Source organism: Gobius niger, assembly GCF_951799975.1.
Source record: "Gobius niger genome assembly, chromosome: 20".
In the NCBI taxonomy this organism is placed as follows: domain Eukaryota; kingdom Metazoa; phylum Chordata; class Actinopteri; order Gobiiformes; family Gobiidae; genus Gobius; species Gobius niger.
The window spans coordinates 26,331,129-26,349,457 of NC_136871.1; the positions used below are offsets into that span (position 1 = coordinate 26,331,129).

At 42.6% G+C, this 18,329-nt stretch overlaps 1 protein-coding gene across 1 annotated transcript in view; it reads left to right on the top strand.

The window, feature by feature from the left end:
* slc4a8 (solute carrier family 4 member 8) overlaps positions 1 to 18,329 on the top strand; it is a 46,893-nt gene that overhangs the window by 7,038 nt on the left and 21,526 nt on the right. The window contains exons 2-3 of the mRNA XM_079578964.1: positions 13,251 to 13,332; positions 16,423 to 16,572. Coding sequence (XP_079435090.1) covers positions 13,251 to 13,332; positions 16,423 to 16,572 — 232 coding nt within the window. The remainder of the gene's footprint in view (positions 1 to 13,250; positions 13,333 to 16,422; positions 16,573 to 18,329) is intronic.

Below are 18,329 nucleotides of genomic sequence, written 5' to 3' on the forward strand. Positions count from 1 at the left end.
GCGGTGCCTCTGAGGTCCCCCACAGTCTGTAAAAAACACATGGATGTAGCAGTGCTATTAACTGCTGAAACCTAATAGGAAATGGGGGCAGGCTCCGGAGGTTCCGAGCAATAACGGGCTTTCCATTAGAACCTTTGTGCCCCTCTTTAAGTTATTGAATTGAACTTATTCTGACCTCACCGTGGTTGCCTTAAAATACGCAACATCGTCCTAGTTTTTCTTTTTCTATATTCCAAATAAACTAGCTGGCTCCATAAACCCCGTCAAATTGCTAGCATGAATTTCACCGGGACAATAAAGTTAAATCCATTGACCCTCACTTTGTCCTTGGTCCGACCACAGTTTGGGAACCGCTGGTCTAAAACGAGCTTTTAATACATGACATGTACTGCACTCATGTAGGAATACATAAAATAATGTATTCTGGTTAAAGGTTGCAGCAGGAAAAAGTAATTAAACACGGAGCTTGCTGAGGTGTAAAGGACGATCCATTAACCTGCTCAATCTGATCTGAACTGTGACCAGGGTGGGAACCCGATATTATTACTTTCCAAATAGCTTTTTATCACTTATTCACTCAACTGCGGTGACGAAATTGTATCCTTTGTGATGGTTTACTCTGATTGCTTGTTCCTGGAAACAATGCCTTGGACGTCCGGATGTTGGCTGTGTTCAGAAATCCTGTACATGAATTAAAATTCAGTCCCTGCGCTCCAGGAGGGAGTTTGATATGGCAGGCAGCACAGTGATCCATCAGGACGGGACTGACCGCAGCCAAGAGTCAGATCAGAGCTGCGGTAGTGTTTCCAATCAGCCGCTACAGAAGCTCTTTTAATCTGCAGAGACGAGTGTGGAGAAAGAGACGAGTGTGGAGAAAGAGACGAGTGTGGAGAAAGAGAAAGCAGTGACGACGCTCCGAGCTTGCACTGTTCAAATCAGCAACAAAATCTGTGAAATCAGGGCGACAGTTAGTGGAGCGGGTCATCTCAAAGTCAGGGGTGCGAATCCCGCGTCCTTAAGGTGGCCACTGTTAACGTGTCCTTGAGCAAGACAGTTCAGCCACCTCGCCCCCTAATCTCTGCGTACTATGGTGTATCTGGTTTCTTGTTGTGAAGTGCTTTGAGTGCCTAACGAGGTAGAAAAGCACTATATAAGTTGAGTCCATTTACCATTTGAGTCCATGTAGTGGTGTTCAGATGTACTGTCATAGACACCGACTGACAACAAGGGAGAAGGTTTGCTGCCGTTCGCATAAGAATTCAGGTGCGATCTTCGTGTTTTTGCGCGCTTATTTCAACAGGTTTGTACTTGGTACTTTTGAATACCTAAGTATATTTGACAGAAAACACAGTACTTTAACGTCATAATTTGCAACTTTTACTTGCATGGGAGTAATATTTGAACAGGAGTGTCTACTTTAATTTGACCACCACTAGATTTGCCTATCCCAAGTACTCCGTGATGGAAAGTAAAGGCACCATGCTAACCAGACTAACCACCCATTCAGCTGCTGGGTTTATCAATTAATTAAACGGACACGAACGGCTTTAATAAGCATGACTATAAATCAGCCAGAATTCGACCAAGAGCCATTTTTCATTTGGAGTCTAGTGACAGATTTTATGAGTCACCCTAACACAGACCGCTACAGAGCTGACTGAAAAAAGCGCTGCTGCGATTACTGCAATTGACCATAGACTTAAGCACAGCTCCATTCAAATTCGGTTAATTGCACAGCGGCTGCACTCTCTCCTGCTGAAGTTCATAATGTGGCGATACAAAAGTGATATAGACTGCATATGTGTGGTGTCGTGCCCCGGGCAGAAAAGGTCCCGCGATGTGCTGGTATCGACCCGTTCCGTGCTTCAGCTGTACCCGCCTCTGTCAATGCTCCCTGCCGGGTCCTGCTCTGTAACTGGGACAACTCTCCTCTGTCTATTCGCCTAATAGTGCATTTCTAATGGACTGTGGCCCGGAGGCTCTACCCACACACACACACAGATACCCACACACACCACAATATGGCTAATTCAATACAGCTGCACCGCCTGATAACGCGCTGTGTGTACGTCTCTATAGTCTATATAGATGCCATAGATTTTCAATTTACAGCAGTTAATCAATGTGTTTGAAAACATCAATAAGTACTGCTTTGGCTGATGGAGTAGCTGTGTTTGAACGCGCTCCAAATGAACGCTCATTTTTTTCTGTTATGTCGTCAATATTTGAATTTGGCAAATTTCTCAGACCGAATCATTAGCCTATGTTCACCAAATAAATCTATTGTCCCTTTCACCAACCATGAATAAAAAAAAAAATCTGTTTCATTCAGACTGAAACATTAGGCATTTGCTACAACGTGAACTACAACCGCCTGAAAAGTTAGTATGAATAAAGCACGATTGATTCGAGTCAAAGAATTTAAAAAAGAGAAGCGACTTTCGATCCTATCATACACTGCGTTCCAAATGACTATGCAAATTGTATTTCAGTGTCATAAAGTTTTTCAATGAACCTCCAGATGGTATTGTGTCTCAGGGCTCTATCAATCTCAAACGCCTGGGATGATTAGTGGTCAGGTTAAGCCCAGTAAAGGGGAAAACTTCTGGACATTAACCTCTTAAGCCCTGGGTTTTATTATTTTAGTCTCAGATCTTGGGTCTTGGCGTTTCGTCACATTTGAGCCCCGCCCACTCTGAGTCTCTGTGATCTGATTGGCTTCAGAGTTACACAGTAGGTCAGACCCCGTGAGTCACAGTAACATGACGCTAAATAGTGAGCTCTTTATTTTCTGTAGAAAGGCTGAGGCCTCATTGCTCTTCAGGCACAAACTGAGAAGTGAAAAAGGAAGTCATGGAGATTCTGCGTTAGAACGTTACACTTCTGCTGGATGTAACAATAAAAGATAAAGTAAAAGTAGATCTACCACAGTCCTGTCCACATCTGTCACGGTCCACCATGACCCACCACGACTTAGAGGAACTGGGACAACCATGACCTACAGCAGATCATATATTTGAATATTTCTTCAACCTTTATAAGCATCAATCACGTGTTTGTTTTTTGTAATAATTTCTCCTATATTTGTTGCTTTTACCATATTTGAGTTTCAGAATATGATATAACTCTTATATCCAGCAGAAGTCTGAAGTTCTGTCTAAAGCAGAAGCTCCATGACTTCCTTCTTCACTTCTCAGTCTGTGACTGAAGAGCAATGAGGCCTCAGCCTTTTTACTGCAAACAAAGAGCTCACTGTATTTAGCGTCATGTTACTGTCACTCATGGTGTCTGACCTAAAGTCTCACTCTGAAGAAAGTCAACTTATATTTACACTGAGAAGGTTGGAAGGGCGCCCCCTTGTGTCACCTTGCATCCAAATGCCCGGACCAAAACAGTGGGTCTTATACGCGCTCAGGTATTCTAAGGGGTTAAAAGATGTCATCTATCGCGGTATGAAAGTTTACACCGGTGTCCAAAATCTATACCGGTATTACCGTGCACAGTATGATATGGACCAACCCCAATACTCCTACTCCTACTCCTACTCCTACTCCTACTCCTACTCCTACTCCTACTCCTGCTACTATAAACAATCTATAATGAATGTGTTTAAGTTATAATTAATTTGGGCTATCGGCACAGTGTCTCTGCGTGATTTCTTCCTGGACAATTAAATCGGCACTTTACTTCCTCTCCCCCATCTCTTACATTCACGATGAGCAGGTCCCACACAAATGAAGAGGATCAGGATTTGGTAAAGGACTGTGAGTTTCAGATGGACATCACTGCAGCGTGTTATAAACATCATGTTCGCTGTGAATCCTGCCCCAAAGGAAACGCCAGTGCTCATAAGGCAAGAGCTTTTATCTTGGATAAACATGTAAACAACTAAGTGAAATTCAAACTACTTGCAGGACGATCCTTTTGCACAGGCTCGTTTGCACTAGTTTTAATTTCTATTTTGTGTTTGCCGTTAGCCCCAAGAAAAAACGCCACCGTTCTGAACACAGAGGTTTCCTCCAGTGAAGTCATTACATCTCACGTAATGTTTTAACCTGCTCCAGTCACAGCCTAATCTTTACTCGCTGTCCTTTACCAAATCTTGAGCTGACTCTTCATTTGTGTGGGATCCTGCTCATTGTGAATGTAAAAGACAGAGGAGAGGAAGAACAGCACCGATGTTCCTGTCCAGGCTGAAATCTGGACAGTAACAATTTCATTGTGCTTTGAAATTGTCAAAGCACAATGAAATTGGACAGCGATAGGTAACAATTTTACCTATTTCTGTCCTAAATGAAAACAATCCACTAAATAAAAGAACATGAGTTAGGTTTTAAGTTAGGATTAGACTTGGGGATTCGTAGGGGGACGTTGGGAGTCTTGTTTTCCGAGTTGATGATGACCCAGGTGCAACTAGTAAGATTTTTAAATCTTTCCTCCTCCTGCGTTGCTCTGTTTCATCTCAGCTTCAGATTTCTCCAAAGCCATCTTCAAAGCCTGCATCTCCTGCTGGTGTGTAAGTGTCTGCTCCACCAGCTCCTTGGCCTGAGACACCTGACTCTCCAGTTGTGCGTTGACCATATTTGTGTGGTCCAACTGGTTCGTAAGCTCCTCAGCGTTTACCCTGGCTTCTTCAGACCTTTCCAATGCTGCTTTCAAGCCTTCTTGGAGATCCATAATTGTCTTCTCCAGCTGCGAGTTGACCATGTTTTTCTGGTGCAACTCTTTATCCAGCTCTGCATGCCTTTTCTCAGCATTTTCTCTGGCCTCTTCAGACCTTTCCAATGCTGCTTTGAAGCCTTCTTGGAGATCCGTAATTGTCTTCTCCAGCTGCGAGTTGACCACGCTTTTCTGGTGCAACTTTTTGACCATCTCTGCATGCCTTTTCTCAGCATTTTCTCTGGCCTCTTCAGACCTTTCCAATGCTGCTTTGAAGCCTTCTTGGAGATCCATAATTGTCTTCTCCAGCTGCGAGTTGACCATGTTTTTCTGGTGCAACTCTTTATCCAGCTCTGCATGCCTTTTCTCAGCATTTTCTCTGGCCTCTTCAGACCTTTCCAATGCTGCTTTGAAGCCTTCTTGGAGATCCGTAATTGTCTTCTCCAGCTGCGAGTTGACCACGCTTTTCTGGTGCAACTTTTTGACCATCTCTGCATTCCTTTTCTCAGCGTTTTCTCTGGCCTCTTCAGACCTTTCCAATGCTGCTTTGAGGCTCTCTCCGAGGTCTGTAATTGTCTTCTCCAGCTGCGAGTTGACCACGCTTTTCTGGTCCAACTGGTTCGGCAGCTCCTCAGCATTGACCCTGGCTTCTTCAGACCTTTCCAATGCTGCTTTGAAGCCTTCTTGGAGATCCGTAATTGTCTTCTCCAGCTGCGAGTTGACCACGCGTTTCTGGTGCAACTCTAAATCCAGCTCTGCATGCCTTTTCTCAGCATTTTCTCTGGCCTCTTCAGACCTTTCCAATGCTGCTTTGAAGCCTTCTTGGAGATCCGTAATTGTCTTCTCCAGCTGCGAGTTGACCACGCTTTTCTGGTGCAACTTTTTGACCATCTCTGCATGCCTTTTCTCAGCGTTTTCTCTGGCCTCTTCAGACCTTTCCAATGCTGCTTTGAGGCTCTCTTCGAGGTCTGTAATTGTCTTCTCCAGCTGCGAGTTGACCACGCTTTTCTGGTCCAACTGGTTCGGCAGCTCCTCAGCATTGACCCTGGCTTCTTCAGACCTTTCCAATGCTGCTTTGAAGCCTTCTTGGAGATCCGTAATTGTCTTCTCCAGTTGCGAGTTGACCACGCGTTTCTGGTGCAACTCTAAATCCAGCTCTGCATGCCTTTTCTCAGCATTTTCTCTGGCCTCTTCAGACCTTTCCAATGCTGCTTTGAAGCCTTCTTGGAGATCCGTAATTGTCTTCTCCAGCTGCGAGTTGACCACGCTTTTCTGGTGCAACTTTTTGACCATCTCTGCATGCCTTTTCTCAGCGTTTTCTCTGGCCTCTTCAGACCTTTCCAATGCTGCTTTGAGGCTCTCTCCGAGGTCTGTAATTGTCTTCTCCAGCTGCGAGTTGACCACGCTTTTCTGGTCCAACTGGTTCGTCAGCTCCTCAGCATTGACCCTGGCTTCTTCAGACCTTTCCAATGCTGCTTTGAGGCCTTCTCGGAGTTCCGTAATTGTCGTCTCCAGCTGCGAGTTGACCACGCTTTTCTGGTAAAACTTTTTGACCATCTCTGCATGCCTTTTCTCAGCGTTTTCTCTGGCCTCTTCAGACATTTCCAATGCTGCTTTGAAGCCTTCTTGGAGATCCGTAATTGTGTTCTCCAGCTGCGAGTTGACCACGCTTTTCTGGTGCAACTTTTTGTCAAGCTTTGCATGCCTTTGCTCAGCATTTTCTCTGGCCTCTTCAGACCTTTCCAATGCTGCTTTGAAGGCTTCTTGGAGATCCATAATTGTGTTCTCCAGCTGCGAGTTGACCACGCTTTTCTGGTGCAACTTTTTGACCAGCTCTGCATGCCTTTGCTCAGCGTTTTCCCTGGCCTCCTCAGACCTTTCGAACGCTGCTTTAAGGCTCTCTCTGAGTTCTTCTGACTCTTTCCGAGACATGACAAGATCTCTCTGCAGTTCATCGTTCTTTTGAGACTCCTCCCCCATCTCCCGAAGCATCTGTTTCCTGAGATCCTCCGCATTCTCTGTGAATTTTATCGCCTCTTCAACTGACTTTTTCGCATCTTGTTCATGTTTTTGTATCGTTTGCTCCAGGCTGTTTATAATGAGATCTTTCCCCTCAATATTCAGCTGTAGCTCTTTCCTCCGTTCTTGTTCTGTCTGGATCTGAATTTCCAGGGCGATCCTCTCCTCTCTCTCATTTTGGACTTGTCCCTGCAAGCTCTGAGATGTCTCCATGGCAGAGATCAGCTGGAGCCGAAGCTCTTTCACCAGTATAGCGTTGCGTGACGGTTTCCTTCTGAAAAACCACATCTTTGTAGTGTTTGTATGGAAGCAACTTAACTATTACTAGTAAGTTTGCTTCTGTAGCTAAATCCTACTTCTCGTAGTCTCAAGTGTGAGCAGATTATGTCCTGAAACAATGACAGCTGCTCTTAGCCAAGCACTGACTTCAGGAAGTGATGTCCCAGAGCTGGACGGATAAATGTGTCACCACGGAAACGCGGAACACTGTGGTCACATGACTTTTTAACATGCGACGACATAACTATAGAACCATCTTTGGAATCGCCCATATATGGTCATGTTCGAAGCAGCCAGAGGAAAAACTAATTTGTGACTCTTTCTCCCATTTCTCCGCCGTTGCTTTAACAAATGCTGAATTATGTTTATTTTTCCATTAAATAAAGATACCGTGACATGGAGAGACTAACAATGAACTGGGAAGCAAATGTTAGCTTCATACGACATATGCTAACGTTCATGCTTCATATGTGAAAAACATCCATATGGACCCGATTTAGACTTGACTTTATTTGGATGTGATAAATAAGTTTATATTTCGCCAGAAAACGGCTAAACAGAGTGAAAAATTGTGTTTCCTAAAAGATTCTGTTTCCCCCCTCGGCGAGACCTGCACGTGTGTGACCGTTCTACACATTAGGACATGTCTGGGACATGTCTGGAACATGTATGGGGAGGAAAATACTTAGTTTTAACATTTTTAAACGCCGTATAGTCCCTTTAACCTCTTAACTCCCGCCTGAACCGAGAGGATCTTTTTCCTCACGTCATCAGATTTTTTTCCATCATTTTTTTGTTGGGTATTCAACTCATTTTTGTAACTTTTTTGTCACATTTTTGTAATTTTTTTGTAATTTTTTGTCAGATTTTGTCAATTTTTTGTCAAATTTTCATCAATTTTTTGTCATTTTTTAATCACATTTTTGTCGATTTTTTGTCAAATTTTCATCACATTTTTGTCATTTTTTTGTCAACTTTTTGTCAATTTCTTATGACATTTTTATCACATTTTTGTAATTTTTTTGTAATTTTTTGTCAAATATTTGTCATTTTTTTGTCTGTTTTTTATCACATCACAAGGATCTCAGTCAGGCTCAACGACACAACATCAGCACAGAATCACAACAGGACTAACCCGGCACTTTTCCGTGGAAGTAAACACCGATATGCGGCACTCGTGGGCAGGAGTTATTTCACTTTTACGCTGTTTAACCTGAAGCTAGCTAGCTAGCTCAACCAGCTCAACTGTTTATGGAAACAGCTGCGGTGGAGTCGCTCACACCTGGGCCCCCCCAACTCAAACTTTTATGTTTGACTTTACTAATCCAGACAAAGATGCTTCAATGCAGGATCATTTTATACGCCTGAAAATGATGAATAGCCTTAACCGTTTTCAATAGAAATGTAAAGCTCATATGTTATTAACAGTAGCTAACCTAGCTACTCACTCTCCTCTACAAACATTTATCAAATGTTTTGTTTTGGCCAAAAACGTTGAAATTAACACAAAATCCATCTCATACGTTCCTGTCAGTCACTAACTACGCCTTTATCTGATTCAGCTGTGTCATGCGTTGCTATGTGTCATGCTTGCCAGCAGAAGTCTGAAGTTCTGTCTAAAGCAGAATCTCCATGACTTCCTTCTTCACTTCTCAGTCTGTGACTGAAGAGCAATGAGGCCTCAGCCTTTTTACTGGAAACAAAGAGCTCACTGTATTTAGCGTCATGTTACTGTCACTCATGGTGTCTGACCTAAAGTCTAACTCTGAAGAAAGTCAACTCACATTTACACTGAGAAGGTTGGAAGGGCGCCCCCTTGTGTCCAGTGGCGTCTGTTGTGGATTTTCTTGCTTAATAAAGCTTAAGAGATGTTTGTCTAGTCAACATGTGAAGTTTATTACACAAATGCATTTGCGGAGAGGGTTACGCATGACGCGGGGTCATGGTAAGCTCTGCTCTGCTCAGCCCTGGCACTACCTTTATAGGTGAGTGCCACAGACAGAGCAGCAGGACAGGGGTCATGCACAACAAAGGGAAGCCCAGAAACACAGAGAAATGGTAATACAGTTGGAGATGTTAATGCAGCCACCAAAAGGCACTTTGCATGGGAATGAAATCATGGTGGCGTTTGGAGGCAGAAGGAGATCTTTGTGCTGTTGGGGAGATGGGCCATTTGGGACCTTTGTCTAAAGGTGTGAGGGCCTCGTCTGGGGTCCAGGAAAGGCCGGTCTCTCTACCTGGTTTAGTCAAAGGCCCAGCAGGGGACCCAAGAACAGGACGCCAGTGTGGTCACCAATTTAACTAACTAAATGTGCCATAACACGTCCAACTGCCCAGAGCAAAACTGGCCCCCGATCGGGTGCCGTTAGGGTTGAAGAGGTTAAGCAGACCATGATTTTCAAGCAATATAGGAAAGAAAAAGGGTCTCTCTGCTGATGAAAAGCGTGAAATAGTTGAATGCCTTTATCATACTGATAAGAGATTTGTGGATGATTCAGAGCACACTCGGGTTTGTGCAGATAAAGGCACAATAAGGACTGTTTCTGCCAGACAAACACATGAGATTAAGAGAACACCTGCTACAAAGCAGCATACAGGTATTTGAAGCTGCTGGTGCCTCTGGAGTCTCCCGAACATCAAGGTGTCGGACCCTCCAGAGGCTGAAGTTGTGCATAAACCTTCTATCCGGCCTCCCCTAAACTGTTCATTGAAGCTGAAGCAGAAACGGCTGCAGTGGCTCAGAAATACATGAGGACTCATTTTCAAACAGTCTTGTTCACTGGTGAGCGCCGTGTAACCCTGGATGGTCAGATGGATGAAGTAGTGGATGGTTGGTGAATGGCCACCATGTCCCAAACAGGCTGTGACGTCAGTAAGGAGGGGGTGGAGTCATGTTTTGGCCTGGAATCATAAGGGAGAGAGCTGGTCGGCCCCCTTAGGATCCCTGAAGGTGGATCTATGGTATAAAAAGAAGAACAACATCAAAATCATCTCCATGCATGACAACGCACCATGTCATGCTGTAAAGAATACCTCTGCCTCTTTTTCTTATGATACGACTTAGCGGAATTAGCATATATAAGTGTGCTAATACTAAATCATATTCAGTTAGGTTTCTGCTGTTTGAGGGGTCGGATACACTTCAAACACTCCACTAAACATCATCTTATAATATGATAATGATGATGAAGAAACCACAAAAATAGATATACACTTTTGTAGGAACAACACTCAGATAGCTAATGGCGTTCTTGTGATTTTCCAAGGTAGATAAAGAGGTGGCTATGGTCACATACTCAAAAATACATTTTCTTCTGTATCTAGATTTCACTTTCCCATGCTAATGTAACAACAGCATAGCTGTTTTCATTCAGTAAGGTTGTGTTTTTATAGATCATGTGACTCTCAGATCAGAGTCATGGGACAAGATTGTCTCTTTGTAAAGTGATGCGTTATCGGGCTCTACAGAAAAGAAGATAGTGACTGAAAGGGCACACATACAGCCCCAAAAACACTGTGAGTCTGTTCAAAGATACAAAGCACACTTCAGTCATTTCGAATCATGCTTCAAAAAACACTTCAGAAGACACTTGGAGTAATGGCAACACATACTGAAGGTGTCCTGTGCAGTACTTGAGCTGACAGAGTAAATACACTCTAGAGTTCAGGAAAAGGAAGTGCATATTGTGTCCGTTATGTGCTGTAATACAGTGCACTAAGCACTCCACAACAGTAATAAAACTGATCATTTGTGAGCCGTGGTTTACCTCATCTGGATAATCGGCTCGACTAATGAGTGGACGACCAAAGTTTGCATACAGGTGTTGTCATATTTTCTCACATGGGGCTGACACAATATACAAGCACTCAGCAGATCTCGTTTGACAAATAAGATATGTGTTGTTTTACCAGATTCACACAGGTTGATGATGCCTTTTTCTTAACCAACACCACTCAATGTCCGTGCACATCCCATCAAATAAACTGTCTTTAAACACCAAATACATGCAGACGTCCCAACCGTCTTCCTCTCTGAACGCACTTTAAAAACCTTTTGAGCAGAACTCCATTGTCTGTCCTTATAAAGCCATATGAAGCCCCACCTCATTGTGTCATCTAATTAAACCTCTCCTCTCTGTCTAAAGGTCCACAGCTCTCCATGGACCCAGCAGTGCTCCGTCATAGAAACAGGAGAAATCCCTCCGGTCACAGTTAATGCAGGAGCTAAAGGCTGTGCCAGGACTCTATTCAATATCTTTGTACCCGAGCCTGCGCCAGCTTTTGCATGCGTATAATATTTTCTGTTTGTTAATGCTGTGGGGTGTTTTATGAGGCAGAGCTTTGGAGAATGTGAGAAGTGACTGCTAACTTAAGTTCACACAGGCCGTGAGTTGTGACTGCGTTGCTATAGGACAATTGTCTTCCATAGAGTAGTCCGAAAGCTCTTGACATTAAATTATACTTACATTATTACAGAGTAGCGACTCCCAAATTAAACAAAGAAACAAAATTAATACATTCATTCAAGAAATATATAATGTTTTTGGCTCTTGCCTCCCAAACGATCGTGTTCAATCCCTGAACCATGTGGGCCTTTCTGTGTGGAGTTTGCTTGATCTCCCAGTGTCTGGGTGAAATGTAAGATTTATTCAAAGGGAGTGGGCGTCTGCATTCAATATTTCAGAGCGACTTGTGCAGTTATGTAACACATGTATTCATATATAGCATGTTTTTATAATGTAATGATATGAATACGTTCAGACATACAGTTCATAATATACATATAATTATGATAATAATATTGTAATATAATAAGTAAGCCATACTGTGTAATAAAACAACTTTAAGAAGTACAGTTACTACAGTGACTGAGGGCCCCAAAGCTTGTCTTCAGCACAAGTACATTGAAAAATAATGAGTGTGAATGGAAATGTGCAATGTGCATGTATTTGCTGAAACCTGTTCAAATACGTATTTAGCCCACAGTCTGTTGGTTTTTGTTACATTAAATACAATTGTAAGGTGTAAGACACACAACTTACTTTGAATAGAATAATTATCATTGTTGGGGGGTCCCATCTGATCTTGGGATCGATTAGGGGCCCTAATGCTCCGGACTTTGTGAATCGCTAACATGTAACATATACAATATAACTTATTCGATATGACTTTTTTTTGTTACATATTGAATATTGCTGCATAACTTTAAACCAGTAGAAGCTGTTTTACACAAATGCTTTGCGTCGCTGGGAGAGGCTTAATGCTAACAACATTTGCGTGACTGAGCGCACGCACAAAGTACAGACAGGTACGCATCAACTCGTCTAAGCTCAAGTAAGAACATATCTCAGTATGGCCCATTCCTTTAAGAAATACCGAATTCTAAAAGTGTATATGTACATTTCTAATACTACAACATGTGATCTTTTACTCTTTATATATTTATTATGACTCAAAACACAGAAGTGAATTTATGGGCTAAAGTCGCCGCTCCCAGCATCAGTAGCATTTGGGCCATTTATTCTAATTAAGTTTGATTGGATTTCTGGGAAAGGGTAGAGCGATCTGTTGGCCAGCCCTCTCTGTATGTGGCTGTGTGTTGTGTGGCTTTAGTACTACAGCATCAGTGAAGAGCTGAGACGCCTGGCTTTTGAAAAAGATTGGACATTACACTATGACTGGATCTCTTTTCAAGCGTTGCTGTCTTCATTTGGTTTTGTGAGGATATTTTGGACGTTCGGTTTCTTCTATCTGGATTGGCAATGCGAAGGGTGAGCTTACTGTGACAATGTGGAACTCAGTTTGGTTAACGTCCTGTTTTTATGTCTTTACATTTGTGGCATTCTGCTTGCTGCTGAAGGCTAGTAAGCTGGCTCTTTGTTTTGCCATAAACCATGTAATAAAGTTGCTTCCTTATGAGAAAATGCCTGTTCCGCAGAGTTCTTTCATTCAAGCATGTTCGAGTAATCCCAAACAGTCTGCCTTCCTTACAAGAGCTCAAGACAAACCCACAAATTCCACTTACTGATCGCAGGGTGATGTTCCTCTGTGTTTTTGATGTCTAGACAACTCCACGGGACCCACACTGCTCATTTCAGCGCTAAAATTGCTTGCAATACAAATCATGTAATGTAATGATCTGGCAGCTCTTGTTTATAGCTACACCGTGTACCCTCTGTGCCAGTGGAGGACGAGTGTGGGCAATCCGTGTGCTCCGACTTACTGTACATTGCATTGTTTCCCTTAAAGTACAGATGGAATAGTTGATTTATTCTTCTTTTGTTTTGCTGCAGAGGCCCGACGAGGAGGTGGTGGTGGACCAGGGAGGCACCAGCTCAGGGCACAACATCCACTATGAGAAGGAGGAGCTCGAGGGTGAGCAACATGTGCTTTCTTTGAACAAAATAAAATAATATACAGGATGTTTGCTTGCTGTAGAATATTCAGTTTATTCCATAGAAAACACAGAAATGCCTTGAGCTACCTGAGCCTGTTCCTACAAATATGTACAAATGTTCACCTAAAGCTTGCCGGGTCTGTTTAAATTGAGCGTTTTTTAGATACAAACGGCAACGCATCATAGCCTACAAGGGGTTTCTCATGGGAATCACATGTTTTCCCTCTTTTAGCTGTTTTCTGGTGAGCTATAAACATATTTTTCACACACAAATAAAGTCAAGCCAAATTTGTCTTTATATGGATTTTTTTTTTTTTTAGTAGAATCGAGAAATGGCACTAACGTTAGCACATGTAGCGTGAAACTAACGTAACTTCCTGGTTAGCATTGTCCTTTTTTTAAGTAGTTTTGGGATATTGATCCACTTTGCTCCTCTTCATGTCCCTGTATCTTTATTTAGTAAAAGCAAATATATTCATAATTCAGTATTTGTTAAAGTACTGGTGCAGAAATGGGAGAAAGTTCAGTTTTTCCCCCTCTTAATTTCCCCCCTCTGGCTGCCTCGAACATGATGGCGAGATGCCTTCTGTATCGATCCCCATATAATACATATAATAAAACAAATGAATGGTGAAGCCAGTCCCTATATTAAAGTATGTCGAGGTATAGATATTTGTTCTTTTCGTGGCCTTTATTAGCCTGGCTAACGCCAGACTAAAATCACAAGTGATATTTAGTCTGGGGACCACCAATTCATTTTCTCGTAGGAGAGGTGTGGTTTAGGAATGTCTATCATGCGTCTGCAGTAGCCACAGCCAATCGTATCATTGTATCCAATGACGCATGACGTTCCCGCTGTGAACTTTCGAGCTAAACTATTTAGAACACGGCCTAAAGCTCGATCGAAAAATAGCGTCTGCTGCTGTCATGTTTGATCCGTAAATAAACTTTTTTTTTCAAATCCGTAAATAAACTACAAGCTTCCGTATATCTAATAGCTCGTCATCATCTTGCCGTCCCTCCTCGTTCTGTGATTGGTTCCCAAATCCATGCGAAAATTTCGGCCATGGTCCCCAGGCTGCTTCGAAATGATTCGAGCGCACACAGCAGCATGGTGTTAGCCAGGTTAGGCCTTTATATCATTATCTTTTTTTCCTTTGTGATTAACATATCATAAAATGAAGAAGAAGAAGATCTTTATTTATATAGCGCTTTTCACAGACATAGTCACAAAGTGCTTTACATGAGACAATATTACATTCACTCCATACTCAGTTGTGGTAAACTACGTTTTTAGCTTGACAAAAGCGCTGTCGCGACTGCACACGTCTGCGCCAACGGCTCTGACCACCACCTTACAGTCTCTCACACACATCATTCATCCTGGCCTATTGTACATGTTTTTAGTGGTAGGTGAAACCGGCGTACCCGGAGGAAACCTACGCAGACACGGGGAGAACACGCTAACTCCACACAGAAAGGCCCCGTCCTGGTGGGAATCGAACCCGGACCTTCTAGCTGTGAAACAAGAGCTGCGCTACCGTGAAATGAAATTTAGTGGCCATTGAATATGTGTCCTCACAAAAAGCAGAAACCTAACTGAATATCATTTAGCATTTAGCTCAGAGGCTGCTTTTATACGCTAATTCTTAAAGAAAAATCTTAAAAGATCTGTACATTGATTACTGATTTCTAAGGAAGTGTCAATTTAGAAAATCTGCACCTACCCTGTATAAAATTCGTTATACATTTCATTAACTCTCTGTATAAGTCAGAAATCTGCACTGGTTGCAACAGGAAACATAGGTGCTGAGAGATCATTAAACATGACAAGCTTTCCTCTTCATGGATCTGTGCTTTGATCAAATGAGCTGCAGGTCTTTGGATACAAGTGTGCATCACCCACAACGCTGTGCTGTTGAATGGGTGAGTCATCGCTCTCTGTAGGTCTATGTGTCTATGAGCAGGTTTTCTGTTCAAGGGCAGAAATAATAAGCCTAATCTCGAGTATTTTGTTTCACCTTTTCCTCTTTCATCAGAGAGCTGTGCGATCCATTTAAACTTCACTTTTAATAAGCTTCAGGGGCTGTTGGGATCCTGTGTCATAAAGGTGACTAATGCCTATGCCAGTTTGTCACTAAGAATTTTAAATATTATATCTTTTAAATGGTGAAAGGATCAAAGATTTAAACCGATGATTAGTTTCAATGAGTATAGAATATTAACATGATGTACTGTTTAAATAGCATGTTGGGTCTACATTGATGTACAATATGTTGCATCGTTCAACTCTCTTATGTAGCCAAAGTAAGCTCGGGAATGTTTCACTGAAAGTTTTAGGATTCCTGGTGCATTCAGTAACAGTAATAAACGAGAAGAGATTTTGAAATGTAACATACAGGAGTTATTGTTCATATAAAAGCAAGGTCACATTGCTGTGTGTAAATGCTCAGCAAATGGTTCCACTGTACCTCTTTTCTCTACCTTTTTTCAGTAACGGATTCTCTCGATGCAGCCATGGACTTTGTGTGTTCACTGCGCTGAAGATGAAATCAATGTTAATCTATGGTCACTTCACCACTCCTCCTCCCTTTGAGATACAGACCGGGAACATCCCACAAGAGCTGCAGATTAGGAGATTCTCTGAACCATTTAGAATCTGTGGTTTCCTTCCTTTTGTCCTTGAAGCCCCCCCTTGTAGGGGCCTTGTAGTCAGGCCGAACCCCCCCAGTCAAAAACTACAGTTGTTACAAAACATTAAAAATATTGCCAATAAGCATTAATTTCAAACAAAGAATGTGAAATTGGTATCATTGGTGTCACTGATATATGTAGCTTCTAACACATCAACTTGAGTCGTTGTTTGATGCAGTATGTCCTGACATCAGCAGTAGTTATTAACTAGCCAAATGCTGGCTGAGCGACCCGTGGACCCTACTGCCTCTTGCCATTACAATAGGTTAGACTGTTGTAAATTCATTTCTACGAGATCAAATCAGATCAATGCCTTGAGGTCTGCTCTGTTCTCTCCTAAACGTATTCACCCTCTACCCTCTACCCTGTCCCAGGCCACAGGACCCTGTATGTGGGGGTGCGCATGCCCCGACAGAGCCACAGACACCACAGACCCCACGGATCGAAGCACCGGAGGAGAGAGAGGAGATCGGGAAGCAGCGCCGCACAGCAGAGCGAGGAGATCGAGAAGAACACCAGCCACGGTAATACGGGCGCGGGCAGCCATTCAAACACAGGCGACCAAACTGCACTAAAATGACACAGATATAACATCAGAGGTCATTTTAAATCCCCAACACAATTTCTACCAAAAAGACACTTGATGAACTTGAGTAAAAGTCTTTCATGGCTTTCCCAGCTCAGCGTTTGCCCACAGTTGGCTCAGCAGTGTTCAGACAGGAGCTGAGCTGTCAATACAGACACATGCATTAGAGCCACAGTCCCTGCAGGCTTGGCCCATCGACAGGCCGTAATGAGCACACAGCAGCTGCATGTGTGGGGCCATGTGACTACGGGCGCATTCACACACTAAGCTGACGCTGTTCTCCAAAGATATCATTAGCTTTTTGACTGTCCAAGATGTGTCTTGTAGCAGGGGCTATTTGCATACATTTTTTGCCCAAGTATCTGTTGCTACCATCCCTGTTTCAAAAATGTAATACAACTTACACTGATATTATTCCTGTAAAGAAGTCCCTGCTTTATCATACCCATAGCTGTTAGCTAGTAATTATAATCGGGGAGTCGTAGGAGTGCACTATGAGATCTCCAATCTGATACCTGTATCAGATATTGGCTACAAATATAACAATACTAAACCAATACCACCACTGAGGCCAAATGTTTGTGTTTTAGTTTATGAAATGCTGGAAGAATAACTGACACATTTTTAATGCACAAGTTGTAATGATCAGATCACTTTATGTGAGCGTTTTATATTAATGTACAATAGCCTGTCCTGAGGATAGTGTTGACAAGCCAGTGATCAAATGTTAAATGTTTTCCATTAGTTTATTAATAGATTTAATTGATAATTGATCTGTAACATCAATTATCAATGCATGCATCTCTAATTTAGACCTACCACTGTATGTATGTCGGACACGGACAGTTGAGTTCTTGAGTAACTCAAGTTCTCAGTTTGACTGATAGAGCTTATAATAGGCCATAATGCTAAAGGAAGAACACAAGGCAGCGCAATGCAAACGAGGAGAAGGATGGAAGGCTGCTATAGGAGAGCAGCGCTCAGTGCTGCTTGGAATAAACCATTACCCAGTTGACCTCTTTTTGATAAGCAACTCCCTCTCACTAGCAGCGCAACAGCCAGATGACAGCTGTCTAATGTCGATTTGGAGCAGGGCTGTCCTTGCGCCTGGCGGAAGACCTGGCCATATGTCTTCTTACTTTATTGTCCACATAGGGAAATTCATCCTTCAATGCTGCTGGCAGGAAAGGTGGGCAACCGAAGTGCAGCAAGCAGGGCCCTATCCTGAGCTATGTTTGAACCTAATTGTGCATGTATTAATTTGATTAATTGAGTAACAGTGGAAACCCACACAGGCATGGGGAGAAAATGTGCGCTCTATAAGGAATATGGTCCAGAAATCAAACCTGGGTCCTGCAGCTTCGCAAGAATCCTAGTGACTCAGGAATAGAAAATATCATATTGCAATGTTAGGTGATGCAATATCTGTATCACAAGGAACACTACATCGCAAAATTGCTGAAGTCTTCTCTCTGACTGAGACTGGCACATTTTTTTACCAACTCAGCCTAAAAGAAAAAAATGCAAAAGTTCAGTTTTCCTAATTTAATTCCGTTTTACCCTTATTTTGGCGCTGATTTTGTGTTTTCTGAAGTCATGTATGCTGACCATACCCAGAATGTTTATGTTTAAATTGAATGGGAGATGCCGCGTTGAAGCGGTTTGGTAAAATATAGCAATAATATCCTTATCGCA